The 26,618-nt window shown below is 42.0% G+C and overlaps 1 protein-coding gene across 1 annotated transcript in view; it reads left to right on the plus strand.

Annotated features, from left to right (window-relative positions):
* The window catches only part of DVL1 (dishevelled segment polarity protein 1), a 65,789-nt gene extending 42,944 nt beyond the window's left edge, over positions 1-22,845 (plus strand). Inside the window, exons 5-14 of the mRNA XM_009274176.1 lie at positions 1,507-1,600; positions 2,625-2,694; positions 3,489-3,628; positions 3,952-4,028; positions 4,510-4,577; positions 6,222-6,371; positions 11,241-11,372; positions 12,278-12,445; positions 12,967-13,173; positions 18,237-22,845. Of these exons, the coding sequence (XP_009272451.1) occupies positions 1,507-1,600; positions 2,625-2,694; positions 3,489-3,628; positions 3,952-4,028; positions 4,510-4,577; positions 6,222-6,371; positions 11,241-11,372; positions 12,278-12,445; positions 12,967-13,173; positions 18,237-18,655 (1,525 nt within the window). The 3' untranslated portion in view covers positions 18,656-22,845. The remainder of the gene's footprint in view (positions 1-1,506; positions 1,601-2,624; positions 2,695-3,488; positions 3,629-3,951; positions 4,029-4,509; positions 4,578-6,221; positions 6,372-11,240; positions 11,373-12,277; positions 12,446-12,966; positions 13,174-18,236) is intronic.
* The last annotated feature ends 3,773 nt before the right edge of the window (positions 22,846-26,618 follow it).

Raw genomic sequence — 26,618 nt, forward strand, 5'->3', positions numbered from 1 at the left:
CCAATTTTGGGAGCCCTGCATTTGAGAGACCTCTTTATTTTTCCTGTTGAAAAGGTAAAGCCTCAGAAAACCAGGTGCTGTGAGCTGTTTCCACAGGTCAAGAATTAGCAAATTTTTTATCTCTTTTGAAAATACCACCTCTTGGCTCTTTAAATTAATTTGCCTTGCTGGGAGGGGAAAAAAGGGAGTGTGTGAGGTTAACATGCCTGAAATAGTTTTGTGAACTCAAAGAGAATGTCAAGAGATTCACACCCTCTGAGCAGTTCCATCATCTGTAATATTCAGCTCAGTATGCTTGACTAAAACACACCTACTTTATGCAAGATGGGTTTCCTGGTGTGGTGGGTTGTAATCTCATGACAACGAGCTCCTTTTTGAAGTTCCTGGTATCAAGTTTTGCTTGAGGTATTCTAGCATTCCTGCATGTGGCTAGAACTTTGAACGGGGACATGGAGAATGGGGAAAAAGACTGGCACTGTTTTCTTTGTGACAATGCCAGTTCAATTACTTGTGTTGTATAGGGTTGGGGTTTTTTAAGTCTTCGTTAATGATAGAGCGTTACTTTTTCTTTTTTTGCCATTCTTAACATAATAAATAGAGGAGAGATGTCTCTGTGTTGTTATGTAGGCATCTCTGAAATCTAGGCTTTGTTCCAGGCTTCTGAAATTAATTTGGGCAAATCCATTTATGTCTTTCTGTGTCTCAGTCCACTATCTGTAAAATGAGAATGATTAATGTTCCTAACTCTTAGGGGGATCTTAAGGATTTATATGTAGAATGTGGCACATTTAGGTTCTACAAGTTTGAAGAGTCTGGAAAAAAAAACCACAACAAAATAAAACTAACAGAATATGTAAAGGTAAATCATTCACTATTCCTCTGTCACTATTTGGTAGTAGCTATTATCAATTGCTACTTTATTTCATTGAATTCAAGCCCCAACGTTAAGTTCCTGCTAACAGGGTAGATAGCAGCAGAAGAAAATAACAGCACCGTGACAAGACTCACAAAAATTGATATTAAGAGATTCTCCAGGTTGTCTGTTGTTCTCTCAGAGCAGAGATTAAAATAATTGTTTCACGTACAACTGTTCTTATAGTGTGCATTTTTCTTTGGTGGGCCTGGAGTCAGGACCACCTTTAAAGTAGTGGAAGATGGCTATCTCTTCGGGTGGTTAAATCAGGGTGATACATGCCTGTTGAGATGTGGGTTGCACTCAGTCTTGCTCCCAAAAGAAAGCAAGCCAGTAAATTACACTCTCTAATCCATGCTGTAGTTTAGCTGGTACCTTCTCTGTGCTCCTAGGCAGAGGCTAAGATACAGCACACGCTGGGATTGAGCAGCAATTCAGCAACAAGCAGAGCAATACGTTGTAAGTTAGCTGATGGTGTCTGTATGATTTACTCTCTCCTGCATTTGTAGGAATCGGCCTTTTTTTAGCAAAGTGCAGAGAAATGCAAATGGCTCAGCTTTACAGAGTTGACATTTGCTCTCAATTTCCCTCAGGTTGAGTAGCTCCACTGAGCAAAGTACTTCATCCCGGCTCATACGGAAGCATAAACGCAGGAGGAGGAAACAAAGGATGCGGCAGATTGACAGGGTAAGGTTGGCATCGTAATTTTCCAAGGAGGTGAACCGTGATTTTGAGTGTAGCATGTGAATTAGGAAGGGATCCAGAACAGATCTGTGCCCTGTTGAATTCATTCGAAAGGCTCCCTTTGGCTCCAATCTACCCTGGACTAAATCTCTAACATTTGAAGTTCTGCAGCACTAGAGTCAAGACTCTTTTTCTCCTCTCCCTTTCTCCTTTTACTGTTAAGTGATCGCATTTCTTGTTGTCTCTTTCAAGACCAGCCTCTGCAGGAGAACCTCCATTATGCTACTGGCTGATGTGGGCAAGGGGTGTCTGTGGTGTTAGACATCTGATGTATAAATTGCTGAGACTTGCATTCTGCTGAAAGGAGAAATCTACGTTTATAGGAAATCGTAAATATTTTCTCTTGCCCTTTTCTGTGCTAGTCCTATGGTAGCAGAATGAGGATCGTCCAGATGACGTACATCTTGAAGTAACTGTTTCGTTCTCCTATAAATATCAGTCTTCACAGATTAAAGAATGAGTATGCATACATTTTTTCACAAGAACTGGAGTAATGTTTTAGAAGATATTTGATAAGCACATTTGTACTTCATTTTGGAGGGGGGGAGTGTCTGTCTTCTCACTTCCTGAAGGATCATGTGTTGTTCACTCCTCTCTTTAGGGAGGAGCTATGGATGTAATAATTCACATTACACTGGGCACTTTAGTATTTAAATGTCTGCCTGTCAGTCATGTAGTCAGGAAGCAGAAATGATTCAATGTGAAGTTCAGCTGAGAAGCCTCAATATAGGAACTTGCTCTGTGTGTTTTGTAAACAAACCTTTGAAGAAAGTGCAGATTGCGTTCAGATCTTTTTTCCTTCAGCTTCTAAATGAAGGATAATTTTGAGGAGACCACAGTGGTTTCTGGATGCCTTCCAAATGGAAACCTATTAATCAGTTCCCGATGAATTAATCCTCAATAGTTATTTTTATTGTCTTACTCTGTGCCATTTAAAACCTTGAGAATTTTCTGTTGTATTTTGCAGTCGTCTTCGTTCAGCAGCATCACTGATTCTACCATGTCCCTAAATATCATCACTGTCACACTCAACATGGGTAAGAGGATAAGCAATGTTTTTTTATGATGAATTTCAAGTGATACAGATGTATTTTGTCATGGTGTAGTAGGCTTTGAAGCCGGTAGAAAGTTCCTTGATTTGAAAGGATGCCAATTGAACCAGAGGGAATGGCAGCTGAGAGTCGCTACTCTGTTGACTGTGCCTGGATTCCTAGTCCAGTACCGGATAGTTGAGCTGTTTGCACAAGCAGATCAGTGTTCTTCCCGAGAAGCCCAGGGAAGGAGCTGGAACTCCAGGATGTGGAGTTCTGCTTTTATTTCTAGGAACGGTAAGGGGTCAGACATTGTTAGGAGCAAGAGTAGAAGGGCACTGGAGGTTTGCATTTCTGCTGCTCATGTGTTTCATTGTTTAGCCAGATAGAAATGCGCAGGACTGCCAATTCAGCACCTTTCAGTGGCAGCAAATTCTTCCTGCCACTCTGATGTGTGGAAAAAACATTGCCTAATGCTGATCGGGTGCCTAATTTCTAGGTGTAGACATGTCTTTTCAATGTAATTTCTCTTGCTGATTTTTTGAGTGTAACTTTTCAGTGTCCTGTATGAAAAAATAATGTCTTTAGCAGCGTTTCCCTGCTGCCTTTCCCTGAACGTGCCAGGCAGACATACGCCAATAGGGTAACCTGAGATACTTGTAAGTCAAATATGGCCCAGCTGATGTGTTGAGAGAACAGATTTTTCACGACTGAAGTAGCCTGGTGTTAGCTCTTCACTATCATTCCAATCACCTTGTTTGCTTTTTTCCCCCCCTACCCTCCACTTTCTATCTGTATAGAAAAGTATAACTTCCTGGGAATCAGCATTGTAGGACAGAGCAATGACCGGGGTGATGGTGGCATATACATTGGCTCTATTATGAAAGGAGGGGCTGTGGCAGCAGATGGCCGAATTGAACCAGGAGACATGCTTCTGCAGGTTGGTCTGTGTCCAAAAATACGTGCTGCTGGCTTGTACGTTGGTGGCTCAGCTCAGTCATCCCACCAGATCCATGGACTTAGTAATCAGTTAACAGAATTCATTCATACTCAGAGAAACGTGTCACAAAGACTGTTATGACTTAAATCTATAATTCTTTGCGAACTCTGCTGGATAGTTGATGTGCTCTGAGAAACAATATTTCTGCAGCTGCTCAAAGGAATGGAAACAGTTACAAGACAAATAAATTTGGAAACAAATAATTAAAATGTCTTTAACTGTCCTGTTGCAAAGCCTGACCTCTGCTTTTTGCAACGTTTCAGGTGAATGATGTCAATTTTGAGAACATGAGCAATGATGATGCAGTACGGGTTTTACGGGAAATAGTCTCCAAACCAGGGTGAGCATATTACAAAATCTCTTGCTGCTTATCCTCCATATGCAGTTATTGGTATTGTGCAAACCTCGGAGAAATCAACATTTTGATCTCAATAAGCAACCGGAGTGCTGATCTCAACTCTGAACTTCTCAGTGTAAATGATGAAAATGTGAGATGGGTTCCAATGTACCAGCCAAAACCAACACAAACTAGGAGTTGCCTGGTTTCAGTAGTGTTATTTGTTTATACGATGAGCGTTTTAGTATCTCAAGAGCTGATCATTCGACAGATTTCACCAATAGTGCTCATGATCTATGCAAAACCAGAAACGTCCTGATACTGGTTCATACTGAAAATACTTGGACAAGCATCTCAAAAGCATTCTCAGAATGTACTTGACAACTGTTGGATAGGAATGTTTGTTTCACAGAGTTCATTGTAGCGGTTACAACTTCTGTAGGGAAAGTTAGGAGTCACCCTTATTTGTTTTCTTTCTTCCTAGACCTATCAGCCTAACAGTAGCCAAATGCTGGGACCCCACTCCCAGGAGTTATTTCACCATCCCCAGGGGTGAGTACGTACTTGTGCTTTGCTGTGTTCCTGCGGAGCCCTCAAGGTCTAGAATATTTTCAGCTATTTTGGCATCTAACAGATTTCCGTTCCCTACAAGTTTGATACTTTTAGGTTTGGTTGTATTGTTTGTTTGCTTTTTGTTTTGGGAGGCAGGGGTTTAAGATACTCTTTCTGAGACTCCAGTGCCCACTGAATTCATGGGAATTTTTCTTTTGATTCACATGGCTTTGGATCAAGCTCTTAACCTTTTGTTGGGTATATCCTCGTGATCTTAACCTTTCAATTGACAGAAAGTTTGGAGGATAACTATACTTAAGTGTTAAAAAGCCTCATTTTGTCACATGTACCCTTCTTAGAAAGAATTTGAGCGTTTTTAAAATTTGAGGCAAACAACATTGTTTAATGTACATAAAACCTCTTGAAAATGATCTAGTTTTAAAATTTCTGGCTTAATAAACCTTTCAGTAGCTATAAAAGATCTGTGCTCATGTGACAAACACAGCTGCCTCCTGCTGGTGAGTGCTCTGCTTATGATATTGAAACCGGCTTGTTACCGGTCCTTCTAAGAAGATGAGGATAGTATTGTCCGTTGAAATTAATGCAATGGACTCGTGCAGACTACAGGAGCTCACTCAGTGAAGTCCTTAGGAAAACCAGCATAATCAAAAGAAAAATCCCACAAGTCACATATTTCAGGTTTGCTACAGGGAGAGCTTATGCATCAGTTTGTCCTTTGTTCAGCGAAGATGCATCCGTTATTATCCAAGGCAAACAGCGGTATATCTGTTGTAGGCTAAACTGGTTGCAATAATGTGTGGGATATATTGAGGAAATACCTAACATAGGCAGAGCTCTTTTACATAATTTCTGGTTTAAGGCAATGGAACAACAGCTACTGTAATTCAGAAGAAAAGAAGTAATCCAGATTATGGGGAAAATTGAGTTTTATTCCCAGCTTTAAAAATTACTTGCTGTGTGGCTCTTCTTAAGGTCTGAGTGTAATTTCCACTCTTCTCTGACACCAGTCTCTTCAGATGGTCTTTATATATCTTGTCTAGTTATTTTGCAACACTATTCCAGTCCTACAAAGTTTCATTATGGCTGCTGAAAACACTGAGAGGGGAATTCCATGATGCCTCATCTCTGCAAACACAGAGCTCTCGAGTTACTGTTCTGATTCACCTTCAGCAGAAGATTCACATTATGTCTGAGTGGTTATTTTGGATCCAAGACCCTTAGAAGTAGGGAGAGACCTTCCCATCAGCTGGGGCAAAGCATTTGGTAGTACTTCACGTCATAGCAAAATGAGAATCTCTATCTGACTGTATAGAATAATAGTGAAATATTATTACTGGACTGGTAGCTTCTTTCCCATAAGGGGAAATATTTCACTCCTACCGCAGTCACAGGAACAGGAGCGTCATTGTTTTATCCTATTAGGCTGGTGCGGCAATTGCTAGAGGAAACCAGCTAACTGCTGGCAAGGTGCTTTTGTTCCCTCGTGCTGGGGCTATCTCGGTTGTAGTATCAGAATGGCAAGGACTTGTGCACCCCCAAAAAGTTCCTTCTTACTCTAGGTCTTAGTGTTTACTGCAAATCTGATTCCCTTTGTCTTTTTCTCCCTTTCTGGTTGTTTTGCAGCTGAACCAGTGAGGCCAATTGACCCTGCAGCGTGGATCTCTCATACCACAGCCATGACGGGAGCGTACCCCCGTTACGGTATGAGCCCCTCCATGAGCATCACCACATCTACCAGCTCCTCACTAACAAGCTCAATTCCCGATTCGGAAAGTAAGTCACACTGCGGCCAGCCCAGGGCAGGCGTCTTCTGCTCGGGGCCAGCAGTGCAGAGCTGTGCGCAAAACCGACCCCAGCCACAAGCACGATGAAAACGACAGCCACCACAGAACTCTTGAATGCTTTCTTAAATTTGTGATTCTTATGGGGAGCATAAAACCTTTTTCCAAAGGTCAGAAGTTAACGCAGTGGTGATTTGCCAGGGTTCACATTCAGGAAGAGGTGGCTTCTGGTCCCTTTTAAAGTTACAAGGCAGGCCTTCAACTTTATCCCTTCAGATGAATGTGAGAGCTTCCTCCTTGCAGTTGACTGTTTTTATAATAAATTTAAATAATTTACTTCAGATAGATTTCACTGGATAATAATGTTAGTGTATCATTTAGGAAATCTTCCACTGATATTCACATAGCCTTCTTTTATACTTTTTTATACTTGTAGAATTTATTGAACAAGGAAAAAACAAATGTAATGTCCCACGTGACATTACAGTTAGAGTTCAGCCTTCTTTCCTGGTTTGTCTATCTGTGGCAGTCTCTAAACTAGTCATATCCAGGTAACCAACAAGTTGTCATGATTCCTTATCTTGGAAATTTTTGTTTAAAGAATATAAACTCTTCCTTTCTTTCACTCTTCCTTTGCTTTCTGATGTAAGCGTGGGATAAAAGCCAGCATTTGGTTTGAAATACATGGCAGTAAGGCAAGACAAATAAACGAGGAGCGTGTGTCTCTGAGAACACTGTCCACTGAAGTCCTAGTTCAGGAAAGTGCTCATATTTAAAACAGCACTTCTGTTTACTCGACGTGAAAGTTTTGAGGTACTTTACACCTCATTGGTATGTGTTTATTTCCTGTAATATTAATATGGAAGAATTTCTCTAGAGATGCAACCTTTCTATCAGATTTGTTCATCTGTAGCAAGGAGATTTATTATATTCGTTTCTATACACATAGAAATCTTGAAGTGGCTTTAAAGTTCTGAGAAGATTATCTCATTTGTGGCACAATGCTACCTCAGATGCATTCATTGAAAGCCAGATAAATACTTAGATGTTTAACAAAGGATGCCTACGTGTCTGCCAGATCTGGGGTGTAAATTTAGGACTGAGTAACTTTTTTCATTCTGTAAGATTTTTCCAGAGAGAAAGGGAGGATATAATTTAGAAAAAACAGCGAAACAAAACAAACAAGAAAAACAACACTTTGAGGATTTTGAAGACCAATGTGGTGTTGGTGATTAGTGACAGAATCTTCCCTGGACAAATGCATGGCTGAAGTGTGAAAGTTGCATTTGCAGGGACCAGTTAAGTCCTATCAGACTACACAAGTGTCTGCCTCTTTTTCTTCTACGCTCTCTCAGATTTTATAAGCACATAGTTCCTGGAATTACACCTCACCTTGAATTGAAAGGGTGGTTATCCTTTTTGTAGGTGTAGTAGCTCAGTGCCTCTATAGATAGTAGGCAGCACTGCTGAAGGGGAAATACATCCGCAGTAGAAAGCGAGTGAACCACTTACCTGACGACTGCCTTATCTTGAGATGTGTTTTCAGCCTTACAGGTACTAAAGATTGCTGGAATCAAATGTATCTGCTGATTGCTGTCAAACAACAAGAGCCTGTTACTCTGCATTCCTCTTGAACTATTCATGTACCGTGTGCCTTGATATATAGTGATGCGATTGGGAAGTGTGGAATGCAGGCGCCCTCTCAATCATACTTTTAAAATAAAGGTTATTTGGGAGCAGAACCACATTTCTGGAGACAGCTTCTCATTTCTGTGCCAGTGACTTACGATGTTTCCTTTCCTGAATGCAAGAAAACGCGGAGTACCCCTGACCTTTTTTGTGATCTTCTGCTAAACACTCCTTCCTTCAGTTCAGTCCTGTCACCCCCCTCCCCGAACGCGGCAGGCAGCACGCCAGGGCCCTAGGTACAAAGAGCACCTGTTGTGTGAACCTCTTTGCCAGGAAAGACAAAGTTGGGGAGGAACGGAGGAGGAGAGAGAGAGGTGGGGAGAGACAGCACATGGACACCTCAAAGAACGAAGAGCTTCATGCAAAATGGGGCGCTCTAACTTTTCATATTGCAGTGCAAGATTCTCTGTTTCAGTTCCTCTGAGTCACTGGTGTTTGAAGAAAATATAGTATCTGTTCTACAGTATCTGGCTGTGAAAGTGGAAGCAGTGAATTAACGGAGTCACCTTAGACAAGTCTGTTTCATGGGTCCTTGTTTTAAGTATTGTGAATGTCCGCTGTTTTACTCTGTTTGTATAGCAAGGCCAGGATAATGTAAATGGACTGAATAACTGCTTTCCTTCTGACTAGCATTCCTTTGCTCTCTAGCCTCTGGATCAAAAGTGAAGTTCTGATATCCAAAGCATTTGCACAGCCACCATCACATCAGTGCTAGTGATTAAAGTAGCTGAGATTTTGGGGCCATGCAAATCACCACCACACAGTAGGAATTATTCTGTGTTAGCTCTTTATTTTCCCAGGTGCATTTCTTCAAAAACAGGACTATGCAAACCAAGGCAGACTGAGGTGTTTCATAGTAATTATTGCTTTAAAAAGTATCTTGTTCTCCAGCAGTGTTCTGGCTGATGCAGGAGAATATTCTCTCACAGTGGTTTGTGAGTGATGAACTCGCTGCCTCAGTCAGTGCAAACCCTGCTCCTCGTTTACTCTGCTGAAGGTAGATTTTTCCAGCTCCTGTTCTGCCACTGCAGGACCCCTTTCTGCAAAGTAGTGCTGTCCCATTCCATGAGATTAACTTCAAGTATTTCAATGTTTCTTGAAAGTCTTGCTGTTTCAAAATGCAGTCCGCTGACGTTGTTGGAAAGATCTCTTTTTCTCTTGCATGTACTTCAGAGGATTTTGAATTGAGACTTCAGACTATTTCTGCTTAATAGTATTCAGCCTGAGGTACTGCGTAATTTCCTGGGGCCTTTTTGATCGGGCAAATGTGTACTTCCTTACTCAGTTAAGGATACAAGCCAGTGGTGGTATTACATGTGGTAGGACTTCGTTTTCCTGGAGCATACACCTCTTTCATTACCAGGATCTGCTAATGGGAAAAAAAAATGCCACTCAAAACCAATAAAGGAAGCCCTGAGAAAGAGCTTTGCAGTAGATCTGGTTCCCCCGAAAGGAGTTACTGTCTGTGCTGTTCCTCACATTTGCACATACCTGTACAGGTGGTCAGGTAGTCAGGCCCACCATTGACAGAGTTCAGACCAAAGTGGCTGCATTTTAGATGCATCTTAGAATTTTTCAGATTTGTACAGCAACTAGCAGACTTAGAAAATATTGATGATCATTTGGCCAGTGGTGTTCTTTATATGCAGATCGCAGGTCTCCAAGAAAATACAATTTATTGCTCCCCACATACTTTACTTGAATATTGTTTTGTTTTTTTCTTTCCCCCAAACAAACATGTTGCTTTTTGCCACTAACCAAACTAACTTAAAGCAAAAGCAAAATTTTAGTGTTTATTCAAACTTTAAGTATTGAAACCACATGCATAGATGGTCTGGGATATTTTCATGCATATTAGCAGTGCATGTATGGAAAGAAGCATTTTCAGTTTTCATTGTTTCATGCTTGTTGTACCTTTTATCAAAATTTGGGTTGCTGGAAGAGGGCAAAATTGGTTCCCTTGTGCTTTTGAAAGGTGGGTGATATGGGGAGCTGGGAGAAGGGAGGGGAGGAGGGTTTCTGAATTCCTGCTGGAGAAGGGTCTGAACTACAAACACGGGACGCAGATGCTCGACATTAATTTTCTAGGGCTGGGAAGATGGGAGCAGGAAGGAGGGCTGGGTGCTGTATTCAAAGAATATAGTCGTCTTATGACAAGGATGATTGAGTTCTGCACGGAACACAAGAAGGCTGGTTAGGCTCTTGGACCCAGATTCACCCCACTGAGCTTTCAATATTAGATGCCGCTTTGCCTCTATGTATGGTAGAGAAGGAGTTGCTAAAGGAACTAGACTCCTACAGTAGGCACCTCAGTTCAGCAGGGTGAATCTCAGCCCTATTGTTCTGGTTTTATTATAAAAATTGATCAGGAAAGTATGAAGCCTCTGGTGAGCCAGCTCTGCCCATAAGAGTGTGAAATATGAATGGAGCAGTGACGGCTGCTGAGGCATTTGGGAGCAGCGGTTTTTTAAGTGTTCTGCAAGAAAGATGCAGGGCAAAGTAATGCTGGGTTAAGTGACTTGTTAACTTGTAAGGCTGCCATCATTGGGGTCCTGGAAAGGTTTTTTTGAAGAAAACCACTAGCCTTTATCCTGATGATGGAAGCTTTAGTTTCTAATTTCAATTCTCCCCAATTATGCTGATGTCCAAGTCTTAAAAAGACAAATGGACATTGATTGAGACATGATCGTCATCTTTCTCCATGCAGACGGGTATTATTCCTGACAATTAAACCAAAAGTTAAAGAACAAGCCGAAAAACCTTGTCCTACAGAGTTTTGCATATGGTGCACTGAACCGTTGGGTGGGTAGGGGCTGTTCATGGCAAATTGAAATGGAAAGCAATGGTCATAGAACTCCTTGGGTTTCCTTTTCTGCACATCTCAATGCAGTGTGGATTGAAAGAGTGCAGTGCTGATCTATAGCTGGTTTGTGAAGTCAAGACACGCAGGGACTCAGCATCTCAGTGACTAAACTGGTTGCACTGAGCACAATCTCTGAAGAATTGGTACAAATGCTATAATTTATGCTATTGATGCATTTGGGAACCTGTGTCTTTTTTTGCAACTGTTGGTAAAGCTGTGTCTTGAAATGTTTCATTCAGATTGGGAGCCGAAAAGTTCTTTTCAGACTCGGTTCATTTCAAAGAAGCATGTAACCTTTCTTCCTTTTAGAATTAGAAGAATCTCCCTTAACTGTGAAGAGTGACATGGCTACTATTGTCAAGGTTATGCAGCTACCAGACTCAGGCCTTGAAATTCGGGACAGGATGTGGTTAAAAATTACCATCTCCAATGCAGTGATAGGTAAGCAGATCAAAGGAAAGCTGGGGAAAAAAAACCAGTGGCTTTTTGGAAATAGGCTGAAGAAACTATCTTTATGTGAACTTTTTTTTTTCCCCTGTCTATGACCTCTTATATTCCCTTAACTTGATATTTGTGAACAACCCTAAGTGTGGCAGGAAATAACTAATATCTCATGTTTGAGCCTGGACAGCCAAAAATACTGCATGTTTCTTATGCCCGCACACAGGTGGTCCTTAACCCTTACTTGTTACATCTCAGGTTTTCCAGGTAACTACTTGTGGCTCTAGCAATCTGCCCAAGTTCAGCAGAGCAACAATCCTCGTAATTCCAGTTCTAGACAGCCACACAACCTTAATAAAGCATCTTAATTACATTTAAAATTACCACAACTAGTCTACCTTTGATTCTGACTGTCCTGTGACCTGAACCGTGCTAACATTTAGTCAATCTAGGCTGTAGTTACGTTTTGCTGAGGAAGGGATTGGAACCCAGGTCTTCTGACAACGTAACATCTGCCTCTTGAGGAAGATGACTCTCCCAGTCACTTCTGTTCTGTAAATCCTGTGTCATTTTCATTACTGCAACTCAGAAGGGGTCGAACAGCGTAACTATAAAATTTTCTGTGTGTGTATTTGGTGTCACTGTTAATGTAGTGTTCAACTGGATGCAAGATAATTCTTTGCTTTCTTTATTGATGTTTGGTGGTAACTAATTTAGCAGTTAGGCTGAGTTGTGAAAATAACATTTTAAGCTCTTTGCAGCAAGATTGCTAAATATTCATATTTGTGTTCAGTACCTGGCACAGTAGTACTAGTGGGCTATGTGATAATGTGAAGATTAAAAAACAAAAAAAGATCAGTTTGGCTTGGATGATCCTGTGTCTTCTTTTCCTATTCTCATTTTAGGAGCAGATGTGGTTGACTGGCTTTACACACACGTGGAAGGCTTCAAAGACCGACGGGAGGCTAGAAAATATGCCAGCAGCATGTTAAAACATGGCTACCTCAGGCACACTGTGAACAAAATCACCTTCTCGGAACAGTGCTATTATGTCTTTGGAGACCTCTGTGGCAGTAAGTTCCTTACCTGTGAAGGGCAAAGCTGCATGTGTGTTGTCTCTTCTGTGCTCACAGGATGTGCAGAGGAGAGTCCTATGGGGCTTCACAAGTGGGTGTTTCGGAACAGGCCATTATTCTGAAGTTGCATGACAAGTGGTTGACTCTTCCTGTTGGACCAAGCAATTAGACCACTTGGAAGAAAAGGATGAACTCATCAAATAGGGCATTGCACTGAGGCTTAAGAAAGCAGGATTTATTTCTGGTGATGCCACGGAATTCCTGCTTGTCAGTCACGCTGTTTCCAATCTGTAAAATAGGGATGATTCCTCCTTGACTTACGGAAATGCTGCAAAGGTACCTTGGTGCTCGGTGGTAAATATTGATGTCTACCCTACCGCGTGTGATATTTTGAGTGAACTCTGGAGGCTGAGTCCCTCTAGTCCCTCACCACGCTAGGTGCTGTGTCAGCCAGTATTAATATGCAGGAGTCAGCTGCTGGGTAAGAACACAGTCTTCACCTTTTCTCTCTTTTGCAGATATGGCTGCACTGAACCTTAACAATGGTTCTAGCGGAGCCTCGGATCAGGATACCCTTGCTCCACTTCCGCATCCTGCTGCTCCCTGGCCATTAGGCCAAGGATACCCGTATCAGTATCCTCTGCCCCCTCCGTGTTTTCCACCAGCATACCAAGACCCAGGCTTTAGCTATGGTAGTGGCAGTGCAGGGAGCCAGCAAAGTGAAGGTAAGCTGGTTAATCTGGTATTTATTTCTACAGCTGTCATTATCCCTAACCATTTGCTTGAGTTCCTTCGTACTGTCTGTGCTCCTGTCTTGTGGTTTTGTATGCTACCTGCATGGATTTGGTACGACCGCACTTAATCAAAACTGTTTGTGTATGTGATGGAGTGGGTTAGCCTTTCAGCTCTGTATTGAAACTGCCAGCAACGTTTTAACTGAGTCAGTAGAATAGAATAGAATAGAATACATGCTGTTTATAGTTATGCTGTAGTTCTGTACCCCAGTGGGGAACTAGAGCCAAGCTGTCACGTTCATGGTGGCGTGGGCATCTGTACTTTTCTTGCCCAACAGCACCATACAGTAAACTACTGCTTAGACAATTAGATAATGATGATCAGGCCAACGAGTCAATTGTCCACCCTGTTAAAACAGATAAACTATTGCCCCCCTTTTTAGAGGTCAGAGCCATTGCCAACAGTGGGGCTGCAGTCACTTGATATTGCTAGAGATTAGGCCATTTTGTTGCTGATGGAACAGGGATTAGAACCAAGGTGCTCTTGGCTTTCACTTCAATGCTCAGTACAAAAGGAAAAATCACTTTCTTTGCTTGCGTGAGACAAGTGTGAGGTGGCCAGCCAGATGGTTTACAGGGCTGAAACACTGCTCACAGGGAGGAGAGTCTCTCTTGTAATATATGACAGGGAAAAAAAGATAATACTGCATGGATTAAAAACCTGACCTCCTCCTTTCCTGCCCTAGGATAATTTTGTGGTTCATTTTTAAACCTTAGTAAATAAAAATTCTGTATTTTTTGGCTGTACAAATTTTTTTTTTTTTTTAAATCACTTCCAGAGTGAGTTTTGCTTTTGGAAATGCTGCCAGTAAAGAAAGGGTGAGGATTCTCTGTGTTTTCATGGTGAACATCCAGTAACTTGGATGTAACTTCTTCCTGTTTACTGCAGCCAGTTAGATTGTGCAAAATTGCACAAAAGAATTTCCTAACAGGAACTTGCTCACAAGATTTTAGCACTATTGCTTCCCACCTTATCTCAAAATAAGAAGTGTCTGTGAGGAAGCTCACAGTGATATCCAGAGGTTTTAGAACTGCAAGCTGATAGTGCTGGAAAGAATGTGATTATTTTTTTTGGCAGCTGGTTCTGTGGGCAGTAGAATATTAGATTTCTGCTGCTGGAATAGGAAAGGTATGGTATTTTATCCATGCGACCTGTGTTACTGGCTAAAGAGAGCCTTATGAAAGGCACCAAGGTGTTTAATTTTGAAGGGTTTCAACACTTTCCTTGTTCTTCTTTTGGAAACTACACTTCTGTGTTGTTTCTTGTTTTGTAACTTATTGCCTTGTTTTGTTCTGAGCAAGCATTAGACTGAAGGATTCATAGAGGAATGGCTGACTCTAGGGGATTGGTAAGCTTCAAATGCCTCCATAATAATGAATTCACAGCATGATCATTTAGACTCTTGTGACCCAAATGTTTAGCTGTATTTTTTCTTTTTTTTTGTTGTTTTTTTTCTTTTTAATTGTCTTGGACGCTCAACCTGTCTCAATGCACAATAGTCCAATAGTGTGGCATTAGCATATCAACCTGTCTTGGCCCCTGTGTGACTGTGCTGCAGCAGCTACAGAGGGAATAGCATCAGATACCTCACTGTCAGCTCAGATGGGAAAATCCTGTCACCAGTCTCTTCACTGCTCTTCATAAAATAAGTAATTCCAGCTCCTAATTTATTAGTCTGATGTCATCCATATGGATTGGATTTATCTACCAGTGCCCTTCCGCTGCTCATTTACTGAAAGACACTTGAGCACTGTCCAGATGTCTCGGGCAGGTATTAAGAGTACTGGGACACAAGGTTGCATTGGTCACTCTCAATACAGAGTGTTAGAATTGGGTTTCTTGTGAAGTCTCTCTTTTATGTGCAATGTTAGATCGTAACTGAATTCATCTGGTGAACAAGAGCACTGCTCCAGCGCCCAGTGAATGTCACATGTTTTTGAGATGAATGCAGTGTATTTGCTGATGATTACAGACAAAAGCCTGAAATTTGGGTCAAGAGACAGACTGAGAGTGTGTTCTGGCAAGCAACAGATGGGAAGGAAGATCTAGCAAAGTTTTATGTGATGTTGCAGTTCTGTTCAAGGCTCTTCCAATTTAGATTGCTGCTTATTTCATCTGAGCGACATCATCTGTCCCTGCTTGTGGTACCCAGGGCTTAGGTCATTTTTAAAGGCTTGGGCAGGTTTGCTGTAGGGAATGGCACTGGTGTGAGGACCAGCTCCTCCGCAAAACATCATCTCTGTTACCATAGTGTTTAGATCAAAGTCACATCCCTGTTCTGGTACATGCTCGCTGTACAGACGGATAGGGAGAGATCATCAGATTACAGTCTGAATAGATGAAAGAAGTAGGAAGGATGGATTTGTTCAAGCTCACAGGATGTCAGTTGTTGAGACAGGAACAATGGAAGGGTCTTCAGAGCCTGTAGACACTGTCTCTGGAGGCTCTCCTGCCCCTGACCAGGAGGATTCATGTGGAAACTTCTGTTCCCATGAAATGAAGTATTGAGGCAGCTGGAGTCTCTGTGGCTTCAGTTTGGTGTCCAGCAGTAACAGAGAGTGAAGGCTGATAATATGTTGTGGCAATGCTGAGTGCAGCTTTTCTAGGCACTTGAAATGCAGATTCTTTAAATCCCTTTTATGACACTTAGGTTTAAAGTTGGCCTTAGATGGAAACAAATGCTGCTGTGATTGGGTCAAGTTAGCAGCATTTCAAACCTCAGCTTTAGGTTGGGCTACATGTCTCCAAGACAGGCCAGTCCCTAGCTGCCAAGAAGGTGACGCTCTTGTTAGATTGCATTTAAACTCAAGGCTTAGAAGGACTTTCCGATTGTTTGTTCTGTGACACGATTTAAAGGCATGTCAGGGAGAGAGTGGACCTCAGCACGACCAGAGGAGAACAGCTATGCTGCTGATTGTTCTTAGATAGACTGCTGTAATGGTAGATGGTTTCTTTATTTTCTTTCTGCCATGTAATCAGCTTGGAGTGCAGCTGCAGAAAGCCAGGTTCTTCTGAGATAAGAAGTCTGCATTAACCACTTGACCTCTTGGAGTCTTGGCAGATCAGCTAGAGCTGGTACTCCAGATATACTGAAATCTGGAGTAGCAATGTGATGGGTTGTCACAAGGCAGTCTCAGTCCTGCTGACTGTGGAATACCTCTCAAGATCAGTAATATACGCTTTCAGTGCAGCTTGCTTTCTCCCCCGCATGATCTTTACTCAGCCACAAGCTATGGAGCTGGCAATGAATTCTTGTGTATAGGGAGCTTGCATCAAGGAATAATGACTTCAGGTAGGGTTTGCAGGGTTTGGATGGGTGGCAGCAGAATGCATCATGAGATAAAGGCAGAGGCATATTAGCTGTGGAAGGATTAAAATAAAATGTCGATTTTCTTCCACTGTGAACAATGTGCCACACTGGAGAGCTTACAAAGATGCTTCTTGGAGATAATCTCTATGTTGTTCTTTGGAGTAAAGGCTGTAACAGTCAACCTGCTAACAAGTAGTTTCTCCTCTCTTACTTGTTTTTACAAAATTGTTATGAAACATTTGAAATGACAGCTCAGGGAGCACCTTACCTCTTCGAAAAGCTTAGCTTAATGAATCTTTGTAGTGGTTGGTGGAGGCAGCTGAACCCATGTTAATATCTCCGTTTACAGATGGAAGAAAACTGAGGCACAAAGCCAGGACAGTGTTTTTCCCAGAGCAGAGAAGAGCTGATAGGGATTACAATCAGCAAATACCACTTCAGAGTCCCAGGCTCAGAATACTAACTTCAAGTCCTGATACTTACTGATTTTGTATTCTGTGTTTTCCATCTATCCCCAGCTTTTCTTGCACTCTGCAGGGGAATCTAGCCTTTCCACTATATACACCAGGTCAGTCTAGTTTTCCTGTCTCTTCTATTTGCCTGCTCTAAACATCAGCTGGAGCAGACAGAAGGTGATGATCATTTGTAGTTCAAGAAAGGAGCAGCTCAGAATCATTCTGTTTTTCCCATTTCAGTGACACCAGTGACTCAGTGGCTCATTCAGACTCAAAAGCTGGTCCCCTATTCTGCTGGCTGGGGATCCTTTTTGGGAAGACAATCTTGCACTAAGATGGCATGAACTTAATTCTGTAGGTTGGTTTGTTGGGATTTTTTAAAGAATAATTAACTTGGAAATGTCTCCTGACATCGTCCTAGCCTATCTCTCATGGTAACAGGGCATGACCTTCAACTTTCATGTAAAATCAGTTCTGAAGTTTAGTGAAGCTTTTATGTAGCAACAACTCAGCTTACACACAAGCAGCGGTCCTTTGTTCTTCTGAGTTGATTTAGTGGCCTCTGCTGGGAACATTCTGCATGTTACTGATTCATCATAGAGCAGTTCAACAAATACCTGTTTCTTTGAAGAATTCTCCAACAACAGAATACCGTAGTGATGAATTCTAAAAGAATCTACCCACTGAAGCCAGCAAAGGACATCTGTTAACCTCAGGTGATTTGGCCCTGGGTTGCAAGTATGCTCAGTGTGACCAAGGATGATAGAGAAGGCAAATGAGTTTCTTTTTGAAAAGTTTTTGCCCATAGAAGATAGCAAAGACAGAGAAAGTTACAATTAGATTGAACCTCGTTTGCTTGAGTCAAAACCCAAATGCCGGCTGCTTCCTTCCGTTTTTGCTCCTCTCCTCTCTCCAGTCAGTGGGGCAGCAGCAGAGCAGATGGCTTTCAGCCAGAAGTTCTAGGCTAGCTGCTGCTTTCACTGTGCAAGCTCTAGGTGTCTACGTGTACCTGTGCATGGCACAACCTTGTCGGCTTTGTTCTACCGATTGTCATTGCTAAATCCCATAAGCCACCAACAGCACATTCAGGCCTGGTTTCGTCATCATTGTTGCCATTACAGTGGTCATACCCGGATCTGTGCGTTTTGGTAGGAGCTGATGTGGGAGACAGCAGTGGACGTGAGCTAATTCTGCTTTTCTGTGTGTCCTTTTCACTCGTGGGCTTTAGGAAGCAAAAGCAGCGGCTCGAACCGAAGCAACAGCGAGAACAGCAGGAGAGCTCTTGGCAGAGAGAAGGACCGCAAGTCGGCTGGCAGCGGCAGCGAGTCTGACCACACTGCCCGCAGCGGGGGTGGCGCCAGTGTCGTGCGTCGGGAGAGGCCTGTCAGCCAGCTCAGCCACCGGAGTCATGTCTCTGCCACCCACAGTGAGAGAAGCCACCACAGCCATCATTCTTACGGGCCTCCGGGAGTCCCACCCCTCTACAGTCTCCCCAAGCTGGGCTCCAAAGTCTACGGGACGAGCGGACCCCCTGGAGGGCCCCCCGTGAGGGAACTGAGCTCTGTTCCTCCAGAGCTGACGGGGAGCCGGCAGTCCTTCCAGAAGGCTATGGGCAACCCTTGTGAATTCTTTGTCGACATCATGTGAGAGGAAGTGCCTTCAGACTCTGCGTGGGGAAGGGCCGGGGAGGGGATTGTTTTGGGGCTGGGTGGGCAATTTGGTCATTGTCGAACACTTAATGGAAGAAACTTGGCTGTCTTGCATGTCACACCTTCCTGGTTTGCAATTGTGTTGCAGAAAAATCAACAAAACAAAACAAAAAATACAAAAAAACCCCCCACAAAAATGAACAAAAAAAATCTCCTGGGATTGTTAAATATCAGCAAATTGATGGCATCTTTTCTTTATCTTTTTTTTCCCCCCTTCTTGTTTTTGATTGTGAATGGCTGGTGTATATTCACATCTTAATGAGCTTTGGTAATTGTGGCACCTACTTCAATGCAATTAGTGTATCTTTTTGCCTGATTCAAGGACTATTATTTCACGACTTCTGAATTTCCAATAATGCATAGTAGCACTTTTATTTTTCCCTGCTTTTTCTCTTACAAGGAAAAAACGACCATCGGCTAGTATCTGTGATACTACCTTGTAATGCTGTTTCTTGGATGCATCAGTCAGCACTCCAAGCAGACGTGGCACCCTCAAGCGTACAGACAACATGTGCTTGGAAAGGAGCAGGCTCAAACCAATTCCTAGCAGAAGGCAAAGTTGTGGCTACCTTATTCTGCTGACTAGGGAGTATAAATCAATCTTTCTTTCTTTCTTTCTTTTCTTTTTTTTTAAAGATATTATTCTATCAAGGGAGTGGTGGAGTCTTGCTACTGTATGTGTTCACTGTGCAGAATTTGTAAAGTTATTTCATTTATTATCATGATAGTGACTTTGTAGCTACAGTCCATTCCTGGGCATTTCAGTCACATCCCTGCTGACAGATGTGTCTGTTTCTTCTGGTTATAATGCGCACTTGCTTACAGGTTTTAAAAGTTGTTTCCACAGAAATAGGACAGTTGCTGCTATGCGATTCTGTTAGTGTAGCTGCAGCTTTTCCCTTTTGAAGGGGATATTTATCCCATTCTAGCAGAGACATAGGTAAATCCTGGCTCCCACTGGGACATGGCTATTCATTTTGATCACCTCTTTTTCCGTTCTTAATTTCTGAGCAGTATCTTCCTCTTTTTTTGAAATAGAAACCTGGAGATGTCTAATCCCACTTGCAGTGTTACCCAAGGGAACGTGTTCTGAACACAGATGGGGGCTAGCTGTTAGCAGAGAGGTGAGAGGGTGCTTTAAGAACAGTTCGTAAATGGTACAATGAATGAATCTTTATACCTGACACAGAGCGAGACCCATGCTAAAGCTCCTGCTGGGGAGCTTTGACTTAAGCAACTGCCGTTGTATATCCCCAAGATTTCATTACTCTGTATTTTTCGCTCTAAGGCTATGGACACTTGATAAAGTATGTTCAGGAACCTTCACTGACGTTTAAGAAGCTTTTTTAAAGTATCTGAATGAGGGCATGGTAAGAGCACACCCACACTCGGTTATGGTGGCTCATTTAATGGGAAATACGTGTTAAGCTGCAGTCACTTAGTGGCATTTGACCATGGGGCCATGCCTCAGTTAAATCCTCTTTTGTGAGATACCTGCTTCTGGCAGGTTTTAGGACAGGTGCTTTAATGTATATAAGCATTTTCTTCATTGGTAAGAAGCTTCTTTTTGTTACGTTCCATGCTTTATGGGTAGTGTGAATATCCGATATGAATGTCAAAAGAGAACATGTCTTTCTCACTATATACGTGTAGTTTCATGTTCCTTTGTCACCCTGAAAAATTACTCCTCAAACTGTCCATTTTGTACGTTGTTCATTCTGATAGATTTTCCACTACTTCTTTTCTTATTACAGGTCTGTGTGTAAACACATCCCTTGTACAAAAGTCAGAGTAACGTTTTCAAATGTCTGTGTTAATTGGAGACTTAAGTCTCACTTTCAAAAGGGAGCTAGGCATTTAGGAAACTGTGTGTCACTCAGACTAGGTACTCCAATTACTGGGCTTCTAAACTAGCTGAGTGGTTTTGGGCAGTTTTCTTTACAAAAATCTCCCGAAAAGCTACGTAACATTTCTGAAAGCAGTGCTTTCGTCATAATCCATCTGATGGGCTAGCATAGATTGCAGAGTTGGTGATGGCTTGATCAAAAAAACGGCACTACCTAAAGCTTGACTGTGCAACAGTATCCTTTCTTTTCCTTTCCTCCTCCCAGTAACACAGCAAAGATGCTAACTAAACTCAGTAAACTATTTTGAAAGATTGACATTCAAAGCAATGAAATAAATCAGGGTAAAATAATTCTGTAATTCTGCTATGTCTCCAGGAGACACTGTTAAGGAGTCTGTGACTTTACTGACAATCACTAGTGGTTCTACTTTTAAATTAATTTTAACTTTTCTGGTCTCTTATATATTACGATTTTTCTGGCCCACTTTGTCTTAAGGCAGAACTGACAGGGCTGGAGGAAAAGACTGTCATTTTAATAAGATATTTCCAAAAGGGATTAAAGCTGGGCGCTGAGCTTTCACCCATGGAAGAAACGTGTTTAATTTCCTTATGTCTTTTCAAGAGTTGCAGTTTACACACCTGCTGGGTTTTTTTTGTCGTGTTGTTACGCTGTTGGCAGAAACTATTCTGTGTCTTGCTGGTCTTTGCTGCTATGTTGAAACGACTGTGTTATATACTTGCGTGTTTGTGGGTAGCTCTGGAATGAGGCTGACAGTCCATAACGTAGGTGTGGGAAAGCGTTCGTCTGCTGAGGAAATCAGGCTGCTAAATCCAGCCTGAACTAGCTTCACCTACAAACAGGCAAATGATGAGTGCTCTGAATGTACTGACAGATGTGCTAGTTGGTTAATGCTGTATAGCATGTAGAACCTGCTGTTTACAAAGAGCAGTAGGAGAATGTAAATGACCCTTCTGTGAACAGTGCAATACATAATGGCCACTGTGTGTAAAACAAAAGCTTGATTTCCCCGCCTCGTCGTGTACAGTGGAGAGGCTGGTTTGAGTGAATGGAAAGTTAGGCCTGAAACATTGCTAGCTCTTAATTTTCAGAAGTGAATGAAGACAGGAGATTTCCCAAATCCTTGGCTTTCAATGCATGTGCATGTGTCTTTGCAACAAGGGGGCCTTGGGGCCTAACCGTGCAAGTTTCTCCTATTGGGTACAGTACTACCTGCAGAAAGAAGTGCCACTGATGCCAATGAAGCTACTTGCAATAGGAAGTACTGTGCCAGGTGGAAGAAAGTTTGAAGGCTGGAGTCCTGCAGAACTGTCTGTTTCTCTCACCAGGGCCTGAAATTTTTCTCTGATTTTAATGTCAAGTAACTAGCGCTGGCTGGGCTCTAGAATGCATGACCTATGCCTCTAGCTGCAACGGGAAGTTATGGGTTTGCTATATAGGGCATTGAAACAACCTCGTAACAGGAGCCTTAAATAGTTGACATTTTTATTCTGGAAGTGAGACCCTCAACATCTGCCTGTGCTCTGCAGCTGAGCTTAATGTTCACGCATACCTGCCAACAGCTTTTAACAAGGACTAACAGGTATGTTTGGAAGATCATAGAAAATGATGAGAAAACAGTTTGGGATGACGTCTCCTATCCAAAGGAGGTCGTATCTGTAGGGTAGCGTACCCACCCAGTATATTAACTCTGAGGAGAGCGTTTTTTGGCAAATAGTCTTAAAAGCACTGCTATTGTCTTTTACCTCCTGTTAATAAATCTACTTTTCAAAGGTAACAGTCCCCTGGACACTTTATCCAAAGGTATATTGGATGGCAAGCAATGATGCACAGACATCGACTTTTGATACTATTTTTGTTCTATTCAAATGGGCAGTCCCATCTTGAGACTTGACAGCTCATGAGTTGATGTAATTGTTTTTGTTTTGCATTTAACTGGATTGTAATAAGATTGACTTAAAATTATTAATTCTAATCAGTGATTAGAAATACATGTAAAGAATTTTATGTACAGTAGAGGAACAAAGTTACATGATTTTAAATAATGAAAACCCAGACTATCACCTATTCTAGAATTGGTTCTACTCAAAGAGTGACCTCTTACTAGCATGGACTGCACTGTTCCTGTTAAATGTCTATTGCATAATTGAATTCTTTTTTGTAGATATTGTATTAAAACCCAAGTGTCTGTATAGTTAATATATAGCTGCTTATGTGTAAATGCTATTTTAAACACTAAAAAGCTTTTAATTTTATGTGATAACCACAGTGTATGTCTTCAGTTCTTTGCACTACTGCATTATCTTTTATTCAAGAATGATGAAATACTGGTTGAATCTTACTCTTTTTTTTTTTCCCCCTGCCACACTGAAGTTTTGTCCTCTCGACAGGAGGTTGTTCAGGAGCTAATGATAGGCAGCTGGGAGTTCTGTGATTTAATGGTACTTCAGAAGTGCTTACGGTTCCAAGTATGACAGGAACCCTGTAAATGTTCACTGCTAAACTGGGTCATAGATGATTGAAATGCAGAGGCCTGACTCTTCCTTGCAGGTTAATGACATCTGACTGCAAACACAAGACCCTGCCATTCATCAGAAGTCCTGTAGCTTTGAGGTAATGACTAATATATTGGTGCAGAAGTTGTGCTTTCCCCTTAAATTGCCCTACCTCTTAATTATTGAGCTTCTCCCTCTCACAGCTTGGCAGGAATAGGTGTACAGGAAAGGCTGAAGAAAGTTTGTGGAAGTAAAAGACAGCTAGCTGGAGGATACGTCCTGTTACAAAGACATGAGCTGGAACAAGTTTTCCTGCCTGCAGACCCAGAAGATGAATCTGCTGGTAGAACCCGTCAATATATTCAGCTGTTCCATGTGAATATTCCCTTTTTCTGGACTCTGTGCACAAACTCCAGCAGAGACAAGCTAGGATCATTAGGACACCACTTTGCAGACTAACTGGTAAGCCTTAAACCATGGTGTATTTGTCGTGCAACATAAGGACATCCAGCCTCCCTGTAAGGTCTGAGTGGTTCACGTACAAGGAACAACCACAGCTTGATGAGGCAGATTCCCTCCTCTTAGCTGGTAGAGATCAAGCAGCAAAGGGAGAGACAAAGCAGTAGTTGCTATGGAGGCACCCATTATAAATGGCGCAGTTCTGCAGCAGATTTACATAAAAGCCTATGAGAAAGTCTTGCAGGGTTTCCCATATTCTCCCTTTCAAACCATATTTGTTTACATAGGGTGCAAAATGGTCTAGCCAGCATTTTCCCAGTTAGGTGAATATTAAATGATCAGAATTTTAGACATGCTCTTGCAGCCTTTTACTGCAGGGCCTGATGGACTTCAGCTGACCTAATAGGAATTGTCTGCAGGTGACTGGAACTGGCTGAACAATTTAATCAGCTACTTTTCCCTTCCTCCCTCTTCCCCCGCCCTCCCTTTTCCCCCTAAAGGAAAAGAAAAATCAGTTTCTCATGGCTGTAGCTCTGCTACCAGAAAGAGAAGTAATAGAGGTAAATTTGACATTTTCCTTCTCTATTTCTGGAATGATGATCAAAAGTTACTTAATGCTTCTTTGCTACGAAATCACAGCACTGAAGGGAGGAGTACTGCTGAGATTCTCAGGTGCAACAATATGCTCATGAAGACTTGCTGCAGTCTCCAGAAACAAGGACTTCCAGTCTTCAGGTCAGATTTTTATTATCTTTAATCACACTGAGGAGTACTTTTGTCAAATGTTTCACATTTTTCCTCAAGTATGCTAGGAGAATTTTATAGGCGGGTAGCCACAGAAATCTAGGACAGCTAGCTTTGCAGTGCACCAAAAAGCTCTTTTTTTAAGAATGAAAATATTCCCTGGTTTAGATTAATTTGCAAATTCTTTAATTGAGCTGAATTGATGAGTTAACTTCCAATACCACGTAATGGATAGATGGAAAAACTTTAATATGGGGAGTAAAAGAGCAGTATAGTTGCTTGTCAAAGTGGGTGGGGAAAAGAAAAGATCTTAGTACTGTGACTTGATATTTACTTGCCACTGTTTGGTAGTAATGTGAAATAATGTGGAAGTTTTTCCATTTTCACCTTTCATGGTTTGCCACTTTACAGTGACAACATTTTTTTCAAAAGGAGTGTAGAATAAAGATTGTTTAAAGGATAAAAAAATTACTGTGAACAGCCTTTACTAAAATATTTCTGTTTTCATTTTGGGAAAGTACTTGTTCTTGGCTAGTCGCTTAATTTCAGTAACATGAAATCAGTTTTTTAACAAGTGCGTTAGAGTCTGGTTGTACTTTTACCAGGTTTATGAAAGGGTAAGTATGATGGCATTGGTTAAAAAGTGTTGGATCGAGTTGTATCCTTTGCTTTTGAACTGAAGGAAAGATACTGTCATCATTCCTCCGTGATGCAGCATGATAAAAGATAAATCTCTACTGTATTGCATTTGCACTGTTAGGAAAAGTAACAGTAGAGTGGTAGCTGCCACCTTTCTTGACATGAAGAGGCACTAACTGGCTAATATTTAATAATAACTGTTGGCTGATAGTTGGTAGTGCAGTATACCTAATTAGCCACCTCATATTACACTAGTACACGTGGCAACCTTCGTGGTATGTAAGTGGACACTGAGACACTGTTGATTATTACTGTGATGCTGTGTAGCCCAAGATACTGTCTGTCTTTCCTTGCTTGGTCTCTGCCACAGGTGTCTGCGCTGGGCTGGCTGGTTTCTCACCAGCCTTTTGGAAGTACAGAGGTGTGTAATAAAAAGTACAGAGGTGTAAGAAATGTGTATTCACATTTATTACAAAAAATATAATGTAGAACACAGTATTATAATAAAGACCAAAAGTGCCAGACGTCCTCATTAGCTCTGAAAATATTTAAGACAAAAAGGAAATTGTGCTGCTGGGACTGTTAGGCAGGGATAATGATCCTGCAGTCATGAAGATGAGCAAAGCAGACAGAGTTCATCAGCCTGTATCACCTGTGTACGCAGCTGCATCGGGTTAGCTCTAGTAAGTCATAGCAAACACTTTGAAAGACCTAGAAAATCCGGAGGAGTAAAGCAAAGCAACAGCAGCTTCTGTACAGCAGTGTTGTGAGGCTGACAAGTGCTTTGTGATCCATAAACGTGCTCATGGTGAAGAATAGCAGTATTATCTCACCACCATCTGTGTTCTAAAAGTAGCTGGCAGAAGACACACTGGTGGTAGCAGCAACTTAGCCTCTTTTGTCCTGGATTATAGTCTTTTGATTATGTGGACCCGAGAGTCTCAAATGGCAAGAGGAGAAATAAAACACAGCAGGTGCACTGGGACAGAGGAGGGAATAGGCCTTGCCCCTCAGATTGCTTGGGGTCCGGAGTTCTAAGCTGCTTTTTTGAAGACTTCAAGATTTGTGGTGACCTCTAGAGCTGCAGAGTCAGCTTGGTCATGCTCTATGTACTGCAGCGCTGGTTTTACAATGCCTTGAAGTTGGCAGGGTGGACCTGGAGGACAGAGGAATTTCCACACCTGCAAGAGCAGGTAAGAGTAACACTTGTAGTTGAACTAGTCCTACTGGCCTATAAAAAATGTTTCAGTACAAACATACTCTCCCAGCAGGAGGAGGGTAAGGTTTTCTGTAGTTGTCCCATGTTTAGAAAGCTGTTATAGCCTGTGCATGGAGCAGTAGGCCTAAAAAGTTCCAGATTATGTGATGCTGGCAGATCCATTTGCCCTCCATCTATTATTTGTCCTGTGTCCAGGTACTTAAGCTGTCTGTAGCTTTGGCACTCTTGTACTTCTCAGGAGCGAGGGAAGGGGAAGTGATGCACAAGTCCTGCTGCTTTGAGCCTCTGCTCTCATAGGTTTCATTTTCTGGCGCACTTGGGCTTCTGCAACACCTGTCATAGAATCATAGAATCATTAAGGTTGGAAAAGACCTCTAAGATCATCGAGTCCAACCATCAACCCAACACCACTACCCACTAAACCATGTCCCTAAGCGCCTCATCTACACATCTTTTAAATACCTCCAGGGATGGGGACTC

This window comes from Aptenodytes forsteri, unplaced genomic scaffold (genome assembly GCF_000699145.1).
Source record: "Aptenodytes forsteri isolate BGI_AS27 unplaced genomic scaffold, ASM69914v1 Scaffold16, whole genome shotgun sequence".
In the NCBI taxonomy this organism is placed as follows: Eukaryota; Metazoa; Chordata; class Aves; order Sphenisciformes; family Spheniscidae; genus Aptenodytes; species Aptenodytes forsteri.